At 50.2% G+C, this 16286-nt stretch overlaps 3 protein-coding genes across 4 annotated transcripts; all 3 read left to right on the top strand.

The window, feature by feature from the left end:
* The first annotated feature begins 987 nt into the window (after positions 1 to 987).
* On the top strand, positions 988 to 4516 carry LOC143000556 (BOS complex subunit NCLN). The gene is made up of 15 exons (XM_076149928.1): positions 988 to 1135; positions 1221 to 1411; positions 1698 to 1842; positions 1936 to 2033; positions 2159 to 2236; positions 2372 to 2475; positions 2777 to 2865; positions 2954 to 3093; positions 3179 to 3357; positions 3461 to 3548; positions 3651 to 3689; positions 3908 to 4080; positions 4162 to 4215; positions 4299 to 4377; positions 4460 to 4516. Exons 1-15 carry the CDS (start codon positions 988 to 990, stop codon positions 4514 to 4516), a joined length of 1662 nt encoding a protein of 553 aa, XP_076006043.1.
* Positions 4517 to 5957: 1441 nt separating this feature from the next.
* On the top strand, positions 5958 to 7543 carry LOC143000308 (uncharacterized). Its single transcript, XM_076149580.1, has 5 exons — positions 5958 to 6077; positions 6736 to 7022; positions 7104 to 7181; positions 7254 to 7352; positions 7450 to 7543. The coding sequence occupies exons 1-5, from the start codon at positions 5958 to 5960 to the stop codon at positions 7541 to 7543; spliced, it is 678 nt and encodes a 225-aa protein (XP_076005695.1).
* Positions 7544 to 8549: 1006 nt separating this feature from the next.
* myorg (myogenesis regulating glycosidase) lies at positions 8550 to 15817 on the top strand. Of its 2 annotated transcripts, none has more exons than XM_076149942.1 (3): positions 8550 to 8701; positions 11402 to 11820; positions 11900 to 15817. In XM_076149942.1, exons 2-3 carry the CDS (start codon positions 11558 to 11560, stop codon positions 13689 to 13691), a joined length of 2055 nt encoding a protein of 684 aa, XP_076006057.1. In that variant the 5' UTR covers positions 8550 to 8701; positions 11402 to 11557; the 3' UTR covers positions 13692 to 15817. The 2 variants fall into 2 exon arrangements, with proteins under 2 accessions (XP_076006057.1, XP_076006053.1); XM_076149938.1 differs by having other exon boundaries at positions 11399 to 11820.
* The last annotated feature ends 469 nt before the right edge of the window (positions 15818 to 16286 follow it).

The following is a 16286-nucleotide window of genomic DNA, read 5'->3' as shown; positions in this document are numbered from 1 at the left end:
TCTTTATGAAACAGTTTCCCAGCAATCTCATAAGGTTTCCATCGGGGGACGAGTGATCGCCCGCTGAAATGAACGAGTTTGACAGCGCAGGACAGGCGACAGACGAAGAGGAGGCGGAGGAGGAGGAGGAGGGGTGGATGGAGAGAGGAAGAGTGGGTGTGCGAGCACTGTGGGGGGTGGGTGGGTGTTTGTGTGTGATTAGCCTTGAGTTGATCCCCTGGGAGCAGATGGCGGACGATGGCTTACCCAGACACCTCCAGTCCCCAGGATCCCCGGGCTCAGAGGGAGAAGACCCATGAGAGAGGACGGACCAGACAGGTGAGCGCTATCTTTCATTAGCAAAACACAACTTAGAGCTAGATAGTAGAGAGATAGAAGCTTTTATGAGAGCGTGAGTCACAAGTTCAAGACATGACAAGACAGCAGCAGAGGCAGGACCGAGTCTGAAGAAGGTCTTAAATCCTGGCACTCTAATCCAGTCCAAGTTAAGACAAAGAGGTCGTGTCTTTGTTCCAGTCTTCCTTGTCCTCTGCAGATAGACTCTGATAGCTGTGCTTGTTTCCTCTCATCATGACTGTGTGTGACTCGATTGACTGTCTGATTCATTAAGTGTGAACCTGAGGAAATCAACTTCAACTTGAAAGGACAAGGTCTTAAAATACAACATCAGCCTTTTAACAAAATGTCTCCTGGTGTTTTTACCTCATTTAGATCTGAACTTCCTCAGTTCCATTTGAGAATCCAAAAGATACATTTAGCTTTTATTGTTGTGTCCATAACTTCTAATTTGGTGTTGTTGGAGACGTAACAACATGGATCCATAAGGTTGGAGTCCGTGGAGGCCGACTTCCTCCAGAATGCAACAAAGAAACAAAATGGCCGATAGTTCAGACGAACAGTAAATAATCTGAACTCAGCATCAACACTAATGTTTAAAATGTGTTCACAGACTGAGACCATAAGTCGAGCCAGACAGGAAGTGACATCATGTCGGCGAGGGGAGTGACGGAGGTGGCTGCCGCTCTGTTGCTGCTCTGCGTCCACTCTCTGCTGGGTTCCGCCCTGCCCGCCGTGTCCTCCTACGAGTTCACCGCCTACAGGATGCAGCAGTACGACCTGGCCAAGCAGAAGCACGGTGAGGACCAGGATCTGAGTGAGGCCATGATGACCTCTAATGTGATTGTTATGAAGCAAGAGATGACGTTTATAATCCTGTGAAGGTTGCCGCGGCGCCATCGTGGTGGCTGAGGCCCGTTCTGCAGACGAGCCGGTCCTGACCCGCCGCTGTCTGGTCATGAGGGTGCCGGACTTCACCACAGAGAGATACCTGGAGGCCCAGAGGCAGAAGGCTGCGGCCATACTGATCCTGCTGCCCAGAAACCTCTCCAGCGTTCCCCACGAGGCCATACAGGTGAGACAAGAGGGTCTCTGAGGGCCTCTGAGGGTGTCTGGGGGTCTCTGAGGGTCTCTGAGGGTGTCTGAGGGTCTCTAAGGGTCTCTAAGGGCCTCTGATGGTCTCTGATGGTCTCTGATGGTCTCTGAGGGTCTCTGAGGGCCACTGAGGGTCTCTGAGGGTCTTTGAGGGTTTCTGATGGTCTCTGAGGGTCTCTGAGGGTCTCTGAGGACCTCTGACAGGGTGAAACAGAGCTGGCGTGACCCGGCTTCCCCTCTCAACCATCCTTTTTGTTTCCTCCCAGAGCTTCATGGCGAGCGAGGGCGAGGCGTTGCAGAAGGAGACGCTCATGCCCGTGTACGTGGCCCGTGAGGACGATCAGCTGCTCTACATGTACGAGGAGGTCAAGCAGGCCGCAGCCGCACGCAACTCCTCCATATTCATCCGAGGTAAGAAAGAAGAGGACAGATGAAGTAAAGATGATGCAGCAGGTCTTCTTCTTCTCTTACCTAACCGTGCCGTGTTGTTGTTGCTGTTGGCAGTCCTGCGCAGTATGGTCACCGCCACCGCCTTTCAGATGTTAGTGAGCAACAACGCCCCCATCAAGGCCTCCACTGACAACAGCATCGTCTGTCTGGAGGTGAGTGAGGAGCTCAGACTGCCAGGGCCTCCTTCTTACACAGAAACACACGGAAATGCAAGATTTTGGCTGTTATGGGAAGTTCCCGACTTGTTTCATTACATAACTGCTCCTGTGTCTTTCAGGGAGTCCTGCCTGGAGCTGGAGAGGATCTGCCCACTGTGGTCATCACGGCTCATTATGACTCCTATGGGATCGCACCAGTGAGTCACATACATGTAAGGAAACAACCATGATGATGTCGAAGCCTATCAAATACAGCATATCTCTCTCTCTCTCTCTCTCTCTCCCCCCCCCCTCCCTCTGTGTGTGTGTGTGTGTGTGTGTGTGTGTGTTAGTGGCTGTCACACGGTGCAGACTCTAACGGCAGCGGCGTCACCATCCTGCTGGAGTTGGTGCGTCTCTTCCAGAAGCTCTACAGCAGCTCCAGGACCAGGCCGAGGTGAGTTGAGATGTTTGAAGAGCTCATCTTGCAGAAACAGACAGAAATCCTGTAAAAAGCTTTGAAAAATGTTTAACTCGTCTGCGTCCCCGCTGGCACCGATCAAGCTGATGTCGACTTATCTGTTTATGCTAATTCCTCTTCATTTGTGTCTGAAAGCCTGAGGTCATGCTCAGAATTCACTGCTTCAACTCATTGGTAGAGGAGTGAATCCATAAATCTGTCCCTGCTTCATCAGAGGTTCAGATCCCAACTCCATGTCTCTGTGTCTCATCACAAAGCTTGATTCAATGTGTTTCAGATATAATTTGTTGTTCTCCCTCACCGGAGGCGGCAAATACAACTTCCTGGGAACAAAGCGCTGGATAGAAGATCATCTGGATCATGCCGGTGAGATGTGAGGTCATCACATCCATCTGGAGCTAGTTTGGGTTTGATGTGATTGATCTGAGTCAAACCTTTTCTGATCCCGACCCAGAGTCCAGTCTGCTCCAGGACAACGTGGAGTTGGTGCTCTGCTTGGACACTCTGGCTAACGGCGAGGAGCTCTACATGCACGTGTCTCGCCCTCCCAAGCCCGACACGCCAATCCACGCCTTCATCCAGCAGCTGGAGGAGGTGAGAGCTCAACATGGAGGTGGACTGTCTCTGCTCCGGTCCCCCTTTGTTCCACCTCCACATGTTCATGTTTCTGTTTCTGTAGGTGGCTTCTTCCAGATTTCCTTGGGTGAAGATGGAACTGGTCCACAAGAAGATCAACCTGGTGGAGTCCACCGTGGCCTGGGAGCACGAGCGCTACAGCCTGCGCAGGATCCCAGGGTTCACTCTGTCTCACCTGGAGGACGCCAAGGCTGGGCTCCGTGGATCTGTGCTGGACACCGTGTGAGTCCATCAGGACATATGAGATGTTCTTAAGTAACAGTGAGGATGAAGCAACGCCCCTCTGATGTTGTTGGTCTGAACTCTCTGATGTTTCTCCTCTCAGGTCCCAAGTGGACTTCAGGAAACTGAAGCGTAACGGTTTGATCATAGCAGAAACGTTGGCGCGGTATATGTTCAATCTCTCTGACAAGGTGATTATATATGAGAACAAAAACAAAAACACACACATCCAGTCTGTAATTCCCCTAAATCACCATGGTGACGTGTGCTTCTGTCTGTCTCTCTGTCATCAGGGTTCACCAAAGGATCTGCAGATTTTCAAAGGCCAGCTGGTAAGATTGTGACTCTGCTCAGGAAGTCAAGGAAAGCGCGACCCCTGGTGGTACACTGCTGTCATTACAATGTGTTTGTTTCTCTAAAGGCCCAGTAAAGTGTGTAAGATAGAATACATGTCAGGATCTCAAAGTTAAGATGAATTTGCCCTCCTGATTATGAATTTAAATGACATCAACTTCAACATCTTAACTCTTTCTCTATCCTCCCTCTGAAGGACTTCCAGGACAGTCGAGTGTCCAGTCTGATGTCCTTCCTGTCGTCGGTCCCCCGGGCCTCACAGCTGCTGGACAAGGAGCCCGGTCAAGTCCTGCTGGTCAACACGCTGGAACAGGAGCTGGGAATCTACCTGCAGCAAGTCCGCAGACACACATACCAGCAGGACAAGAGGTGAGGTAACACAGCGTGGATGCAGGGATCTGATGTGGCTCCTCTGGTTCTAACCACCCGTCCTCCTCCCTCTCCACGCAGAGACCCTGACGTCACCTTCTTTGACCAGATGAGTCAGCCCGTGGTGATGTACAGGTACGTCTTCATCATACCTCCTCCTCTCTGCTGTGCCACCTCTGATGTGTCTGCGAGGCTTTGATGCTTCTTTGTGTCCCCAGAGTGAAGCCTGCAGCCTTTGATCTCTTCCTGGGCGGCTGCATCGCCGCTTACCTGGGGATCGTTTATTACGCCATCCAGGTCTGATGGTGCTCATGCTGCTCCTTACTTAACCTCTCGTATGCTGAGGTCTGATCTGCTCACATGTTTGCTCTCCTTGCAGAACTTCGGCTTCCTCTACACCAAACTGAAGGCGGCGGTGAAGACCAAGCAGCAGTAAACCAGAAGGCGGGCGACGTGTGTGAAGCCTGCAGACGTAACTGTGATGTCACTTCCTCTGACATGACAGAGACGAAGCGTGGACGCACTGAGAGACGTTACAGAAGGGTTGCATGCACACTGTCACTGAAGAGGTGTGTGTGTGTGTGTGTGTTCTTTCCTGGATGTTTGTTCTTCTCCTTGTCTCCAGTCTGATATGTTAGGATAGAACTTTTCTATTTGAAGAATATTTACATAAAATAAAAATGAATCACAAAGCAGTGTGGTGTTTGTCTGAGCAGGGGGAGCCTAACTGGAGCTTGGGTTTGGGTTTGATTGACAGTCTGGGACGTTCCTGCCTCATTATCACCGTGCTCTCTGGCGTCCGCGCTCTCCGTCTGTCGACACAACACTTTGACGAAAGCTCGGCTCGGCTGTCAAACAAAGTCCAGCCGCTGCAGAGAGAGACGACGGGCAGGGAGACGCTGTCACAGATAACTGGAGGAGAACTGTGGAAACACAAAGGCTCCCTGCGGTGCCTGGTGAATTATTGATGCTCATGTGGCACGCTGCCTGTGAGCAGAGGTGACCCTGGGTGGCAGAAGCTGCAGCGGCGGCGATGTGGGAGATTGTAAGAAATCCCATCCCTCTCTTATTTGGTCCACTTCTGTAGATCTGATCAAACTGGAAACATTTAACTCCAGTGCATCTCAAGCGAGGGAGGGGGGCCGGGGGGCTTTTAGTGGCGTTCCCAGCAGGAAATTAGGTCATGGACTGTGACCCCAGGTATGTGTGTCTCTCTGCAGGGGGCCGGGGCTTAGGAGGATTAGAGGACAAGTGCTCAGGTAGCACAAAGAGGGGATCTGGGTCAGAGAGGATGTTCTTAGCCTGACGCAGCTCTAATATGCAGGATTGATCACAACGCAAGAGGCGTGGGGAGCAAACATACAAGAGGCTGTTTAACATGTTAGAGTAGTGATTTCCCTCAGGATAATGAACTTTTATCTTATCTTATCTTATCTTATCTTATCTTATCTTATCTTATATTTAATGGCTGCTGGATGCTGGAGTCACAGCCAGAGTTTACATACAGAAGTAAAAAGACTGAAGAGGAGAAAAGATCCATGAACAAGAGTCAACAAGAGAAGAGTTAAAATACAAATGATTTATTATTTAATGGCAACAAAGATATGAAAGTTTAAGGGAGGAAGAACGCTCTGAGGGGGATCAGCAGTCAAACACCAGCCGGAGGCAGAAAAGCAACAAAAATGCTGAAACATGAAGAGTTTCAGGCTCATCAGCATGAAACAGAATCAGGGGGAAGAACAAAGGATTCACAATCACAGAGAGGAGGGGGAGGAGCCAGCAGGTGCAGGTGCAGAGGAGGAGGAGGAGGAGGAGGAGGAGGGTCGGTCAGTTGGATTCACTCTGCTGAGGCAAGCGGCGGCTCTGCTTGAGGAAAGATGGCCCCGCAGCTCTACATCAGCATGTACACAGAGCAGTTTGGCTCTCTGGCCGGAGGGGAGCGAGCCAGACTGAGACCCACCTCGGCCCACCGCAGGAACAACCCTCACCCCCGACCGGTAAGACCCCCAGACCTGCAGCGCTTAGACTCAGGGTCACATCTAGACCCAGAGGAAACATCTAAGAGAGAAACACAGCCTGCAGACACGTATGAGAGGATTGATTGATTGATGATGTCACCTTAGGCTGTTTATTCCTCATAATTTAACAAATGCCGTGTTACAAACTCAAGCTGATGGAAGCAATCAGAGCGGTGATTTCCTCTCCTCCTCTTCATTGTGATTCAAAGCCCGACTCTCAGGCTAAGTGGCGGCTCCGTGTTTACATTCCTCTGCACTTGAACAACATGGAGCTCATCTATTATGCAACACTTCATGTCACGCCTATTTACTGATCCAAAGGTGTGGTAAACAGAGCCCCGAGGAGCGTATACACTCATGCTGCTGCGTGGAGAATGAGGCTGACAGGGATGTTCCTTCTCCTGTGGGTCTCACAGTCCCGTGTGATGATGGGTATGGAGGTTAGATAGAGAGGAAGAAGCAGCAGGATTTCAATGTTGAAGAAGAAGCTTCAGGGATGGAATTTAGATAACATGGAGCCTTCACTGGATCTTCTGCCTCAGTAGATCTCAACAGAAACTTCAACACCACAACATCTGCTCTCCTCTTATACAATAATCTATTAATGTTGCTGTATTGTGTCTTCTTCTTCTTTTAGGACTTTCTGTTTCCGAGGACTCTTCTTCGGCCCGTCCACGCGATGACACGCTCGCCCCCCCGGCCCTGGCCCCCCGCGGACACCGGCCCCCCTCTGCTCCCCCCTGTCAGGCCCTCCTCCCTGCCCAGTCTAAACACTGCATGTCCCGACAGGCCCGTCAGCACCTGGGACACGCTCAGACACACACAGCAGCTCCCCTCCTCCTTACACGCTCTGCCCTCTGCTGGCAGCCGGCACAAACTACAGCTGACCCTCCCTGACTCCGACCTCTCCAGGGACCTGCAGAGGTAAGGATCCATCTCTGATCTTACGGCCCGATTCCTGATAACTACAGCACAGATATTGATCCCGGCTGATTCTGATTGCAGTGAAATGGATTTGGTGAAAGGTCGTCAGATGGATCCTCAGAGGAATGTGGGCCGGCTCACACACACACAGGGACTCAGGTGAGCTTTGAACACACTGACCACCATTGTTTGCTGTTATCATGACAAACTGAGTTGCCGTGTTCTCGTCAGGCGTCTCCCTGGTGCTCACCTTTTGACCCGACCTCACACTGACCAGCAGCTCCGCCCTCCTCACAGCTGGAGGTCTCGCTGCAGCCTGTCGGCCTCCAGGTACAAACCCAGCTGGACTCTCCTGATTGCCGCCATGTTTGCTTCTCCGTCTCTCCGAGCTCTAACGTTTCCCTCTGACGCTTCTTCTCCTCCTCAGCAAGAGCGGCTACGCCTGCTTCCACGTGGTGAAGCCCTACCAGGAGGGACATTACGTCATACACCCCGAGTTTGTGTCAGAAAGCCTCCGTTAGAGCGATCGAGCCGCCGTGTTGCTGAGAGACGACCTGCAGGGGGCAGCAAGGGGCCAGAACGGTTGACTGAAGCTCTGCGATTCACTACTACTAACTCCTGGATCTGCGCTCTAAATCTGATGTGGTAGATCCTGAACGGGACAATCTGGAGCCATTTAATAAAAACATCTTCTTGGTTTGCTAAACTTTTCCTTCATTACAAACACAAACCAGAGGAATCAGTAATGTGTGTGTGTGTGTGTCTTGTGGGTTGAAGGGGATCAGACGCAGGACAGTAAACGTTCACGAGCTCTCCAACATGCTGCAGCAGCACTTTCTGGGCTTCTTTAGTGGCTCATTAAATTCATTTCTCTGTTCTCTTCTTCTTCTTCTGCCATATAAACACGCAGGGAAAGGAAATGGATTTCTTCATTAATTACTCATCAAACGTGTGAAGTGTGTGTGTGAGTCTCACTGCCTTTTATTCAACATGCAGTGTGATGTGATCATTCAGTCCAGGCTGAGCCTGTGGGGAAGTTTATTAACCCTATACTGTCTCTCGAACTTCTTGTCTCTCAAATTTGTAACAGCTTTATTCTTCAAACCTCTATTATAAATTTTCCCTTTTTAAGACTCAATCATGTAGTTGTATAATAAACAAAACAAATTCTGCAACCTGGCACTTCAAGTACCATTGTGCGTCCACACACCACAGTTTGAGAACCATAGCACTATTGTTTACCAAATGTGGAGGACATTTGTTCTGAAAGAGTGATATGAATATTATTATTATTATTATTATGGAGAGGAGGAAGAGGAGGAGGAGGAGGAGGAACAGCACGATCCAGCTCCTGAACACAACACAGAAGTACAGCAGTAGTTGACAGCACCAGACCCCAGTGAGCTTCAGACTTATGAAACATCTGTCAGGTCAGAAATAACTGGAACATTGTGGAGTCAGCAAAGGATTCTGGGGGCTGGGCGAGTAAAAGGTAGGAGGGTTGCGGGTCGTGTTTGTTTCTGTCCCTCTGACGGGACCCGGACCCGTCGGACTACATTTCCCGGCCCCGGTCGGTGGGCGTGGAGCGGCGGGCGGAGACGCTCCAGCGTGCAGGACTCTTTGTGGAGTGAAGCAAACAAGCTGGAGTTCAAGCGGCGAAGCTGAAGAAGAGCGGCTCGGTAGGAAACAAACTCACTCACTAACACACACACACACACACACACACAACCAGCTGATGTGCGTTTATTATTGTTATTCACTGTAACTTTGCAACTAACCGCTGGGCTCGTGACTGTGTGTGTGTGTGTGTGTGTGTGTACAGTAGAGAAGACCCCTTTGTACAACTGCTTATGAACGCAACGTCATGTGTTGTTTGTGTCCTCACACACACACACTAAGGAGAAAGTTGACGTCTTCATGTTGTTCTCTGAGTTACACACTTGTTGTAAAGTCATTTATAGTTTATCGATTCGTGATTTGACGCGTTAATGTGTGTCAGCTGTTACACACATACACACACACACACACACAGAGTGATGATTAGCGCGCTGCAGTCCGCCACGTTCACACACACACACACACACACACACACACACACACACACACACACACACACATATTTTGAGTTGAGCAGTTCTCACACTTCGTTGCTGAATCAGCAGTTATGTGTGTGTGTGTGTGTGTGTGTGTGTGTGTGTGTTTGTCACGCTGACGCAAAGATAGCGCTGAGATCGGCTGAAGCGGCACATATGGATCAACACCATAAACACAAACATGCCTCAGCTTCTCTCAGTGGAAAAGTCTGAAGTGTGTGACTTTGTGCTTCTATATGATGACGTCATGTTGCATAAGGTCACATCTCTGTTTCTGCTTCTTGCATTTAAATTTTGTGGGATAAACAAAAACAGAATCACAGAGAGATGAGAGTTTATTAAAGTAGGTTCAGAAGTTAGTGACTGTCAGTGTGTGTGTTTAAGCGCCACCATCAGGTCAACCGAGGTTTGCTTTGCATAATGTGAGACAAAATGTGGATAAAAGACAAATTTGTTCACGAGATACAACTACAGGGAGCCATGCCCACTCAGCTGGGAATGGGGAACACGTTGGTGAGAAAAGGGCACAAATATGAACAAACAAAGGCAAAATTCAGCACTGATTGAGTTAAAGTTATAAGAGAAGATCCCACAAAACAGTTTTTGGAAAAGTTGTAACATCATACAGGTGGTTAGTACAGCGCCACCATCAGGCTGAATGGAAACATGTTTTTGAGTGAAGGTCGTGACCCTAGCTCCTCTCACACGCCTCCGAAGTTTCTGCCTCATCAGTTCTCCGGAGAGGCGACGGTGATACACGCCGCACGCCAGTTTAATACGCCACATCATGACCCATTTGACCTCTGACCCTCTCCTCTGCCGGTGTTTCCGTCCTGTGTCCAGCAGCCGGCGCCTCCTCCGAGGAGGCGACGCTGAGTTTCTCCGTTAATTAACGACGATCCCATGTTATCGCTCCTGTTGTTGTTGGGGCTGAAATCCATACCAAGGCTGGTTGAACACAGAATTAGTCAATTAGATTGCTAATTAATAGGAAACATTTTTTACCATCGACCCCTTCGCTGCCTCGGCACGCCGCCGCACCATTAGGGTCAATTGCAGTTAGTTCTCGTCAGCGAGCAGGGGAGCGAGGAGAGGACGGAGCGGTGCGCCTCTGCTCGGCTGCTCGGCTCGCCTCTAATCTAATCTACTCTGATTAGCCACAGACACAATAAACAACAGCAAACATTTAATTACCCATAAGGCCCTGCTCCTCCTGGGAGAGCCGCTAAGTTCTGGTCAACTGAAGCCTGAAGGAGCCGCATCTGTTAACACAACGTCTCCGCTCTCCTGTTCTCACTTATTATTGCTTTTTAATCTGAACTCGTCTCCTGCACCACTCCAGTGGTCGCCACGGTTACACCTTCTTACAATTATGATCATATTACTATTGTTTTTATTATTATTAATTATATAATCATTGTTTATTATTGTTATTAACCTTGTTTTGTTTTCTATCTGCTATAAAAATGCACCCGAGCTTCTTTTGTGTATGAAAAGTGCAAGAGTGTAAGATTTAATAATGAATAGGTATGACATCATTGTTGTTCCTAGTTTGATGATGTCACTGTTGTTTATAGAGTCGGACAGTACAAACCCCCAGTGTTGAAAATGACATCAGATTCTTTATCGTATCAAAGTTTGAGTGTTTGGTGTGGTGACCATCTGTGATCGTGTGTGTGTGTGTGTGTGTGTGTGTGTGTGTGTGTGTGTGTGTGTGTGTGTGTGTGTGTGTGTGTGTGTGTGTGTGTGTGTGTGTGTGTGTGTGTGTGTGTGTGTGTGTGTGTGTGTGTGTGTGTGTGTGTGTGTGTGTGTGTGTGTGTGTGTGTGTGTGCTGCCGGGGGTCAGACTGATGTTTGGTCAGCCTGGTTACTGGTTAACTGGAGTGAGTGGTTGGTGAGGCTTGGCAGAGGTTTGGTTGAAGCGTCTCACTTCCTCTCTTGTTGTTGGCGCTGCCGGAGCTCGGAGGCCTAAATCCCATTTCCTGCTCCCCTCTTCCTCCCTACATACAAATGAGTTTTCTTTCATGTGATCTGGTACGTTAAGGATCACCGCTGCTCACATCTACTCAGGCCGGCGCGTCGTCGAGCCCAGATTTGTTTCTTAAACGTCTGAGCCTTGATGATGTCATGCAGCTGAAAACATCAATGTCAGTGTGTAACCTGAAGCTTTGAGCTGAGAGGGAAACCACACACACACACTTTTCCATTAACAGCTGAATGTACAGAAAGTTAAAGTCCAACATTCAACAAACATTACAGAGCGGTTATCTCTCTCCTCTGCCAGCAGACGAGCGGAGGGTCCAGAGTGCAGAAACTGCCGAGGAAACAAACGCAAACATCAGGGGTTTTTTCTTCTCCGTCTCCCGGTTTGTGTCCCGGAACGGATTTCTATGATCTTCAGAGCGGCGGCTGGAGGTTTGTCTCCCCCTGACCGGTGCTCATCATGTACCAAGTGGTGCCAGGAGGAGCGGGGGGCACCATCACCGACGCTCTGCCCAAGCAGCCGCGCAGCAAGGACGCCCGCCCCATCGCCGGCGCCGCCATGTTCGGGCTGGTGCTGGTGATCGCCGCGGTGACGGCGTGGTGCTATTACATCGCATCCCTACGCAAGGCCGAGCTGCTCAAGACTCAGCTGCTGGACCTGAACAAAGACGGTTACATCATCCGCAACCAGGGCGGCTCCATCGTCTTCATCATGGACTTCAGGTTGGTGTGTGGAGAGAAATGCTACGTTTTGTTGTTGTTGTTAGTTGTGTTGTATTTCACTCTGTCTGTCCCCTGGCAGGTCGGGGACCCTGGATCTGGATTCCTGCACTAAGGAAGGCGAGCTTCTGAGCTGCAGCCGCACCACTGAGAGAAAACTGAACTTCTTCATCGAGACGGTGCGACCCAAAGACACGGTGCAGTGCTACCGTGTGCGCTGGGAGGAGCTGGAGCCCCACATTCCCGTGGAACACGCCATGACCTACAAATTCGCCCACTGGTACGGCGGTGCGCTCTCGGCCCGTCAGCACTGGCCCATCTCCATCTCAGGCCAGCAGGCGCCTAAACCCTTTGTCACCAACGACATCTTCTCCAACCGCAACGAGTTTGGTGGGATCTTGGAAAGTTACTGGCTCTCGTCCAACGCCACGGCTATCAAGATCAACAGCTCGGTTCCCTTCCACCTGGGCTGGAACGACACGGAGAAGACCATGTCCTTCCAGGCTCGATACAGCGACAGTCCCTTCAAGCCAAACCCGGGGGAGGCACCGTGCGCCGAGCTGAGCTACAGAGTGTGTGTGGGCTCAGACGTGACCTCCATCCATAAGTACATGGTCCGCCGCTACTTCAACAAGCCCAACAAAGTGCCAGCACAGGCCGTCTTCCGCCATCCAATCTGGTCCACTTGGGCTCTTTATAAGACCGACATCGACCAGGAGAAGTTCATGAGCTTTGCCGCCAACATCAGAAAGCACGGCTTCAACTGCAGCCACCTGGAGCTGGACGACCGCTACACCAGCCGCTACGGCGAGTTTGAGTTTGACCCGGTGAAGTTCCCCAACGCCTCGGCTATGTTCCACAAGCTGAAAGCCGACGGGTTCCTGGTGTCGGTCTGGACTCACCCGTTCGTCAACTACGACTCTGAGAACTTCCACATGTGCGTCCAGAGGGGGCTGTTGGTCCGGGAGCCCATGGGCCGGCTCCCCGCCTTGGTGCGCTGGTGGAACGGCGTCGGTGGGATTTTGGACTTCACGAACCCCGAAGCTCGGGATTGGTACGCCTCCCAGCTGCGCTTGCTGCGCTCCAAGTACGGCGTGGCCTCCTTCAAATTCGACGCGGGCGAGACCAGTTACCTGCCGTGGCAGTTCAGCACCAAAAATCCGATCCGAGACCCGAGCACCTTCACCAGACGCTACACAGAGATGGCCATTCCCTACAACGACAGGGCCGAACTACGCAGCGGCTACCAGTCCCAGAACATCTCCTGCCTCTTCAGACCCATCGACAGGGACTCTGTGTGGGGCTACGAGCTGGGACTCAAGTCCCTCATCCCCACCGTGCTCACCATCAGCATCCTGGGATACCAGTTCATCCTGCCAGACATGATCGGCGGGAACGCCTACGTGAACCGTACAGATGGGAAGAACTCGCTGCCCGATCGAGAGCTCTACATCCGCTGGCTGGAGCTGTCGGCGTTCATGCCCTCCATGCAGTTCTCCATCCCGCCGTGGGTTTACGACAACGAAGTGGTTGAGATTGCGAGGAAGTACACCGCCCTCCACGACAGCATCGTGGCCCCGCGCGTCCTGGAGCTGGCCGGCGAGGTGCTGGGGACCGGAGACCCCATCATCAGGCCCCTGTGGTGGATCGCCACGGGAGACGAAACGGCCTACAAAATAGACTCGCAGTTCCTGATCGGCGATGACCTCATGGTGGCGCCGGTTCTAGAGCGTGGGAAGCAGGAGCGTGACATCTACCTTCCTGCCGGTCACTGGAAAAGCTACAAGGGGGAGCGCTTTGACCTGAAGGAGGCGCTGCACCTCACAGACTATCCTGTGGACCTGGATGAGATCGCTTACTTTGTGTGGGTGTGAAGACCTGGAGCCCCGGCCTCAGGGACCTCAGCAGACCTGCGCCACGGTTATGGCTTTGATGCTGGAAGACGTGAGCTGAATACAGAAGTGTCACTGTGGCTGTGGGGAATAATCTAAAAGATTTCAGGACTGAAGTTTTATTTTTATTCTATTTTATTATTTGGAGGAAAAAAGTGGAAATATCAGGATAATAAAGTCCCAACGTCCTCAGAATGACACATTTATAGATTCATGGAGTTTATTCTTGTAATATTTCCTCTTTTTCCCCCAAATTTATAACTATTTTTTTTTTGTAACATTTTCATTTCTTTCTATCAAAATGTTGCAACTTTATTCTCAATCTCTCAGTTTTATTTTTTATTTTCCTTTAGTCTTCATCTCAACACATCACAGCTGTGAAACTTTAAAGCCTCACGTTGCCTCATGTTGTTGTTGTTTATGTAATTTTTAACTCATGTATGTGTGTGTGTGTGTGTGTGTTTTTTAAGGAATTGTGTGTGATTTTTGTAATGTAACCATAGTTAAGCTCCGCCCCTTTAAGGCGTCCTTATGAAACAAAGGGAAAAAAACTGAGTGATGTGAGGCCTCGTTTGGTTTGCAAAGCCGTCTGTATATCTGCCATGTTGTTGTGTTATTTTGAGTGTGTGTAAGTGCAATGAAGACTAAGCCATACACTCGAGTGTGCGAGTCGTCGTGTCAGATGGAGTCACATGGTCCTGTGGCGTGTTTATGTTAAATTCTTCCTGATCTGTCTCTGGTGTGTGTGTGTGTGTGTGTGTGTGTGTGTGTGTGTGTGTGTGTGTGTGTGTGTGTGTGTGTGTGTGTGTGTGTGTGTGTGTGTGTGTGTGTGTGTGTGTGTGTGTGTGTGTGTGTGTGTGTGTGTGTGTGTGTGTGTGTGTGTGTGTGTGTGTGTGTGTGTGTGTGTGTGTGTGTGTGTGTGTGTGTGTGTGTGTGTGTGTGTGTGTGTGCGCGCGCGCGCGCGCGCTCTCATTTGTCTTAACTCAGTGTCATGTAGCGACTCTCAGCCCGGCAAAGATGCTTTTTTACTCAGCATTAAATATTTAATGCTCCTCCTCAGGTAGCAGCGCTCTCAGACTGGAGTGTGTGTGTGTGTGTGTGAGACGTGTCGGAGGGTTACAACTCCAGATTGTCCTCAGCAGACAGAGACGCTGTGATGTCTGCTGACGTTAGAGTCACAGCGTACGTTGGCTGTCGTCTCGTCTTCACAAGCAGAAATGAGTTTAGTGAGGCTGCAGCTCATTTCATCTCCTTCTGTCTTTATACTGTGACTGTAACATCTGCAATTATCACTGTCACACACATTCTGTCTGGGATTTCCTGTCATTTGACCCAAGCTGTGGTTTGACCCCTGGCCCTGCTCACCAGGAGGCTCCACAAATACACACAAACTTGACCTCTTGACCTCCTGACCCCTGGTATTTATATACAATTCATTATCTGTTGATCTCACGCTTCAGCACACGTCTCAGGAAAGTGTTTAGAGCCTTAGATTTCCTCACAAAGCTGCATTCTGGTTCTACGTCTGCACACCGAGTCGTTAAATCTGAACGCCGCTCGCAGGATAAAGATCCTATAAAGTGTTTTCTTCTAAAGTGTGAACTCTCCGGGAGCTGATTTCCTCCAGCCTCTAACCTGTTGTGCCGCCCTGTGTGTTCCTCAGCATGAGTTTCCGTGCCGACCCTGTTGGTGTGTGTGTGTGTGTGTGTGTGTGTGTGTGCCTTCTGACATGTTTTCATCATGAGCTCACCGCCTATTTATAGCGGCGCTGGCAGCATCTGGGCCAGGCCGCTGTCTATTTGAGTTTCAGACTGCTGCTGCCTTGCTTCATGACGAGAGAGAGAGAGAGAGAGAGAGAGAGAGAGAGAGAGACACGCTGATGTCGTCTGGCTTCTGCCCGTCTGAACTAACTCACCTGCGCTGGCTTTACCTCGTGTGTGTGTGTGTGTGTGTGTGTGTGTGTGTGTGTGTGTGTGTGTGTGTGTGTGTGTGTGTGTGTGTGTGTGTGTGTGTGTGTGTGTGTGTGTGTGTGTGTGTGTGTGTGTGTGTGTGTGTGTGTGTGTGTGTGTGTGTGTGTGTGTGTGTGTGTGTGTGTGTGTGTGTGTGTATTTGAAGACCAATACCATGTTGGCGAACGTATTTTAGTCTTTTTTGCATGGATTCAAATAAAACCTCTTAAACCTATCTGTTACTCAGTTCTTCTTCTTCTTCTTGTTGTTTTTGGGAATGCAGTAAGCACAGTGGCTTAGTGGTGAGCTCCTAAGTTGGAATCTGACCTGGGCCTTTGCATGATGTCCCTGCAGGAGCTGTGGTCACCTCCCACCTCCACGAGAACCAGAACACTCGGCTTTGTGCGGCTTAGATCAGTTTTATTGGCATCACTTGTTCAAAAACGTCATGGAATTTGGTTATCAGTGCCTCCTGCTCTGCATGCTCCAATATCCACAGACAGTTCAAACAGGCGCTGTCTGCCTGTGTGTCTACCAGTCTGTCTGTTTGTCTGCCTGTCTCATCCACGTAATCTATAGTTATCCTGATATGTTGTCACAGCAACAAAGAAATAGAGGAATAAATGGA

The sequence above is a fragment of the Genypterus blacodes genome, unplaced genomic scaffold, assembly GCF_046128005.1.
Source record: "Genypterus blacodes isolate CSIRO-AG114 ecotype Tasmania unplaced genomic scaffold, CSIRO-AGI_Gbla_v1 ptg000006l_1, whole genome shotgun sequence".
NCBI classification, from domain to species: domain Eukaryota; kingdom Metazoa; phylum Chordata; class Actinopteri; order Ophidiiformes; family Ophidiidae; genus Genypterus; species Genypterus blacodes.
The sequence above is the reverse complement of the archived record's forward strand: the minus strand, read 5'-3'. Positions and strand labels throughout refer to the sequence as shown.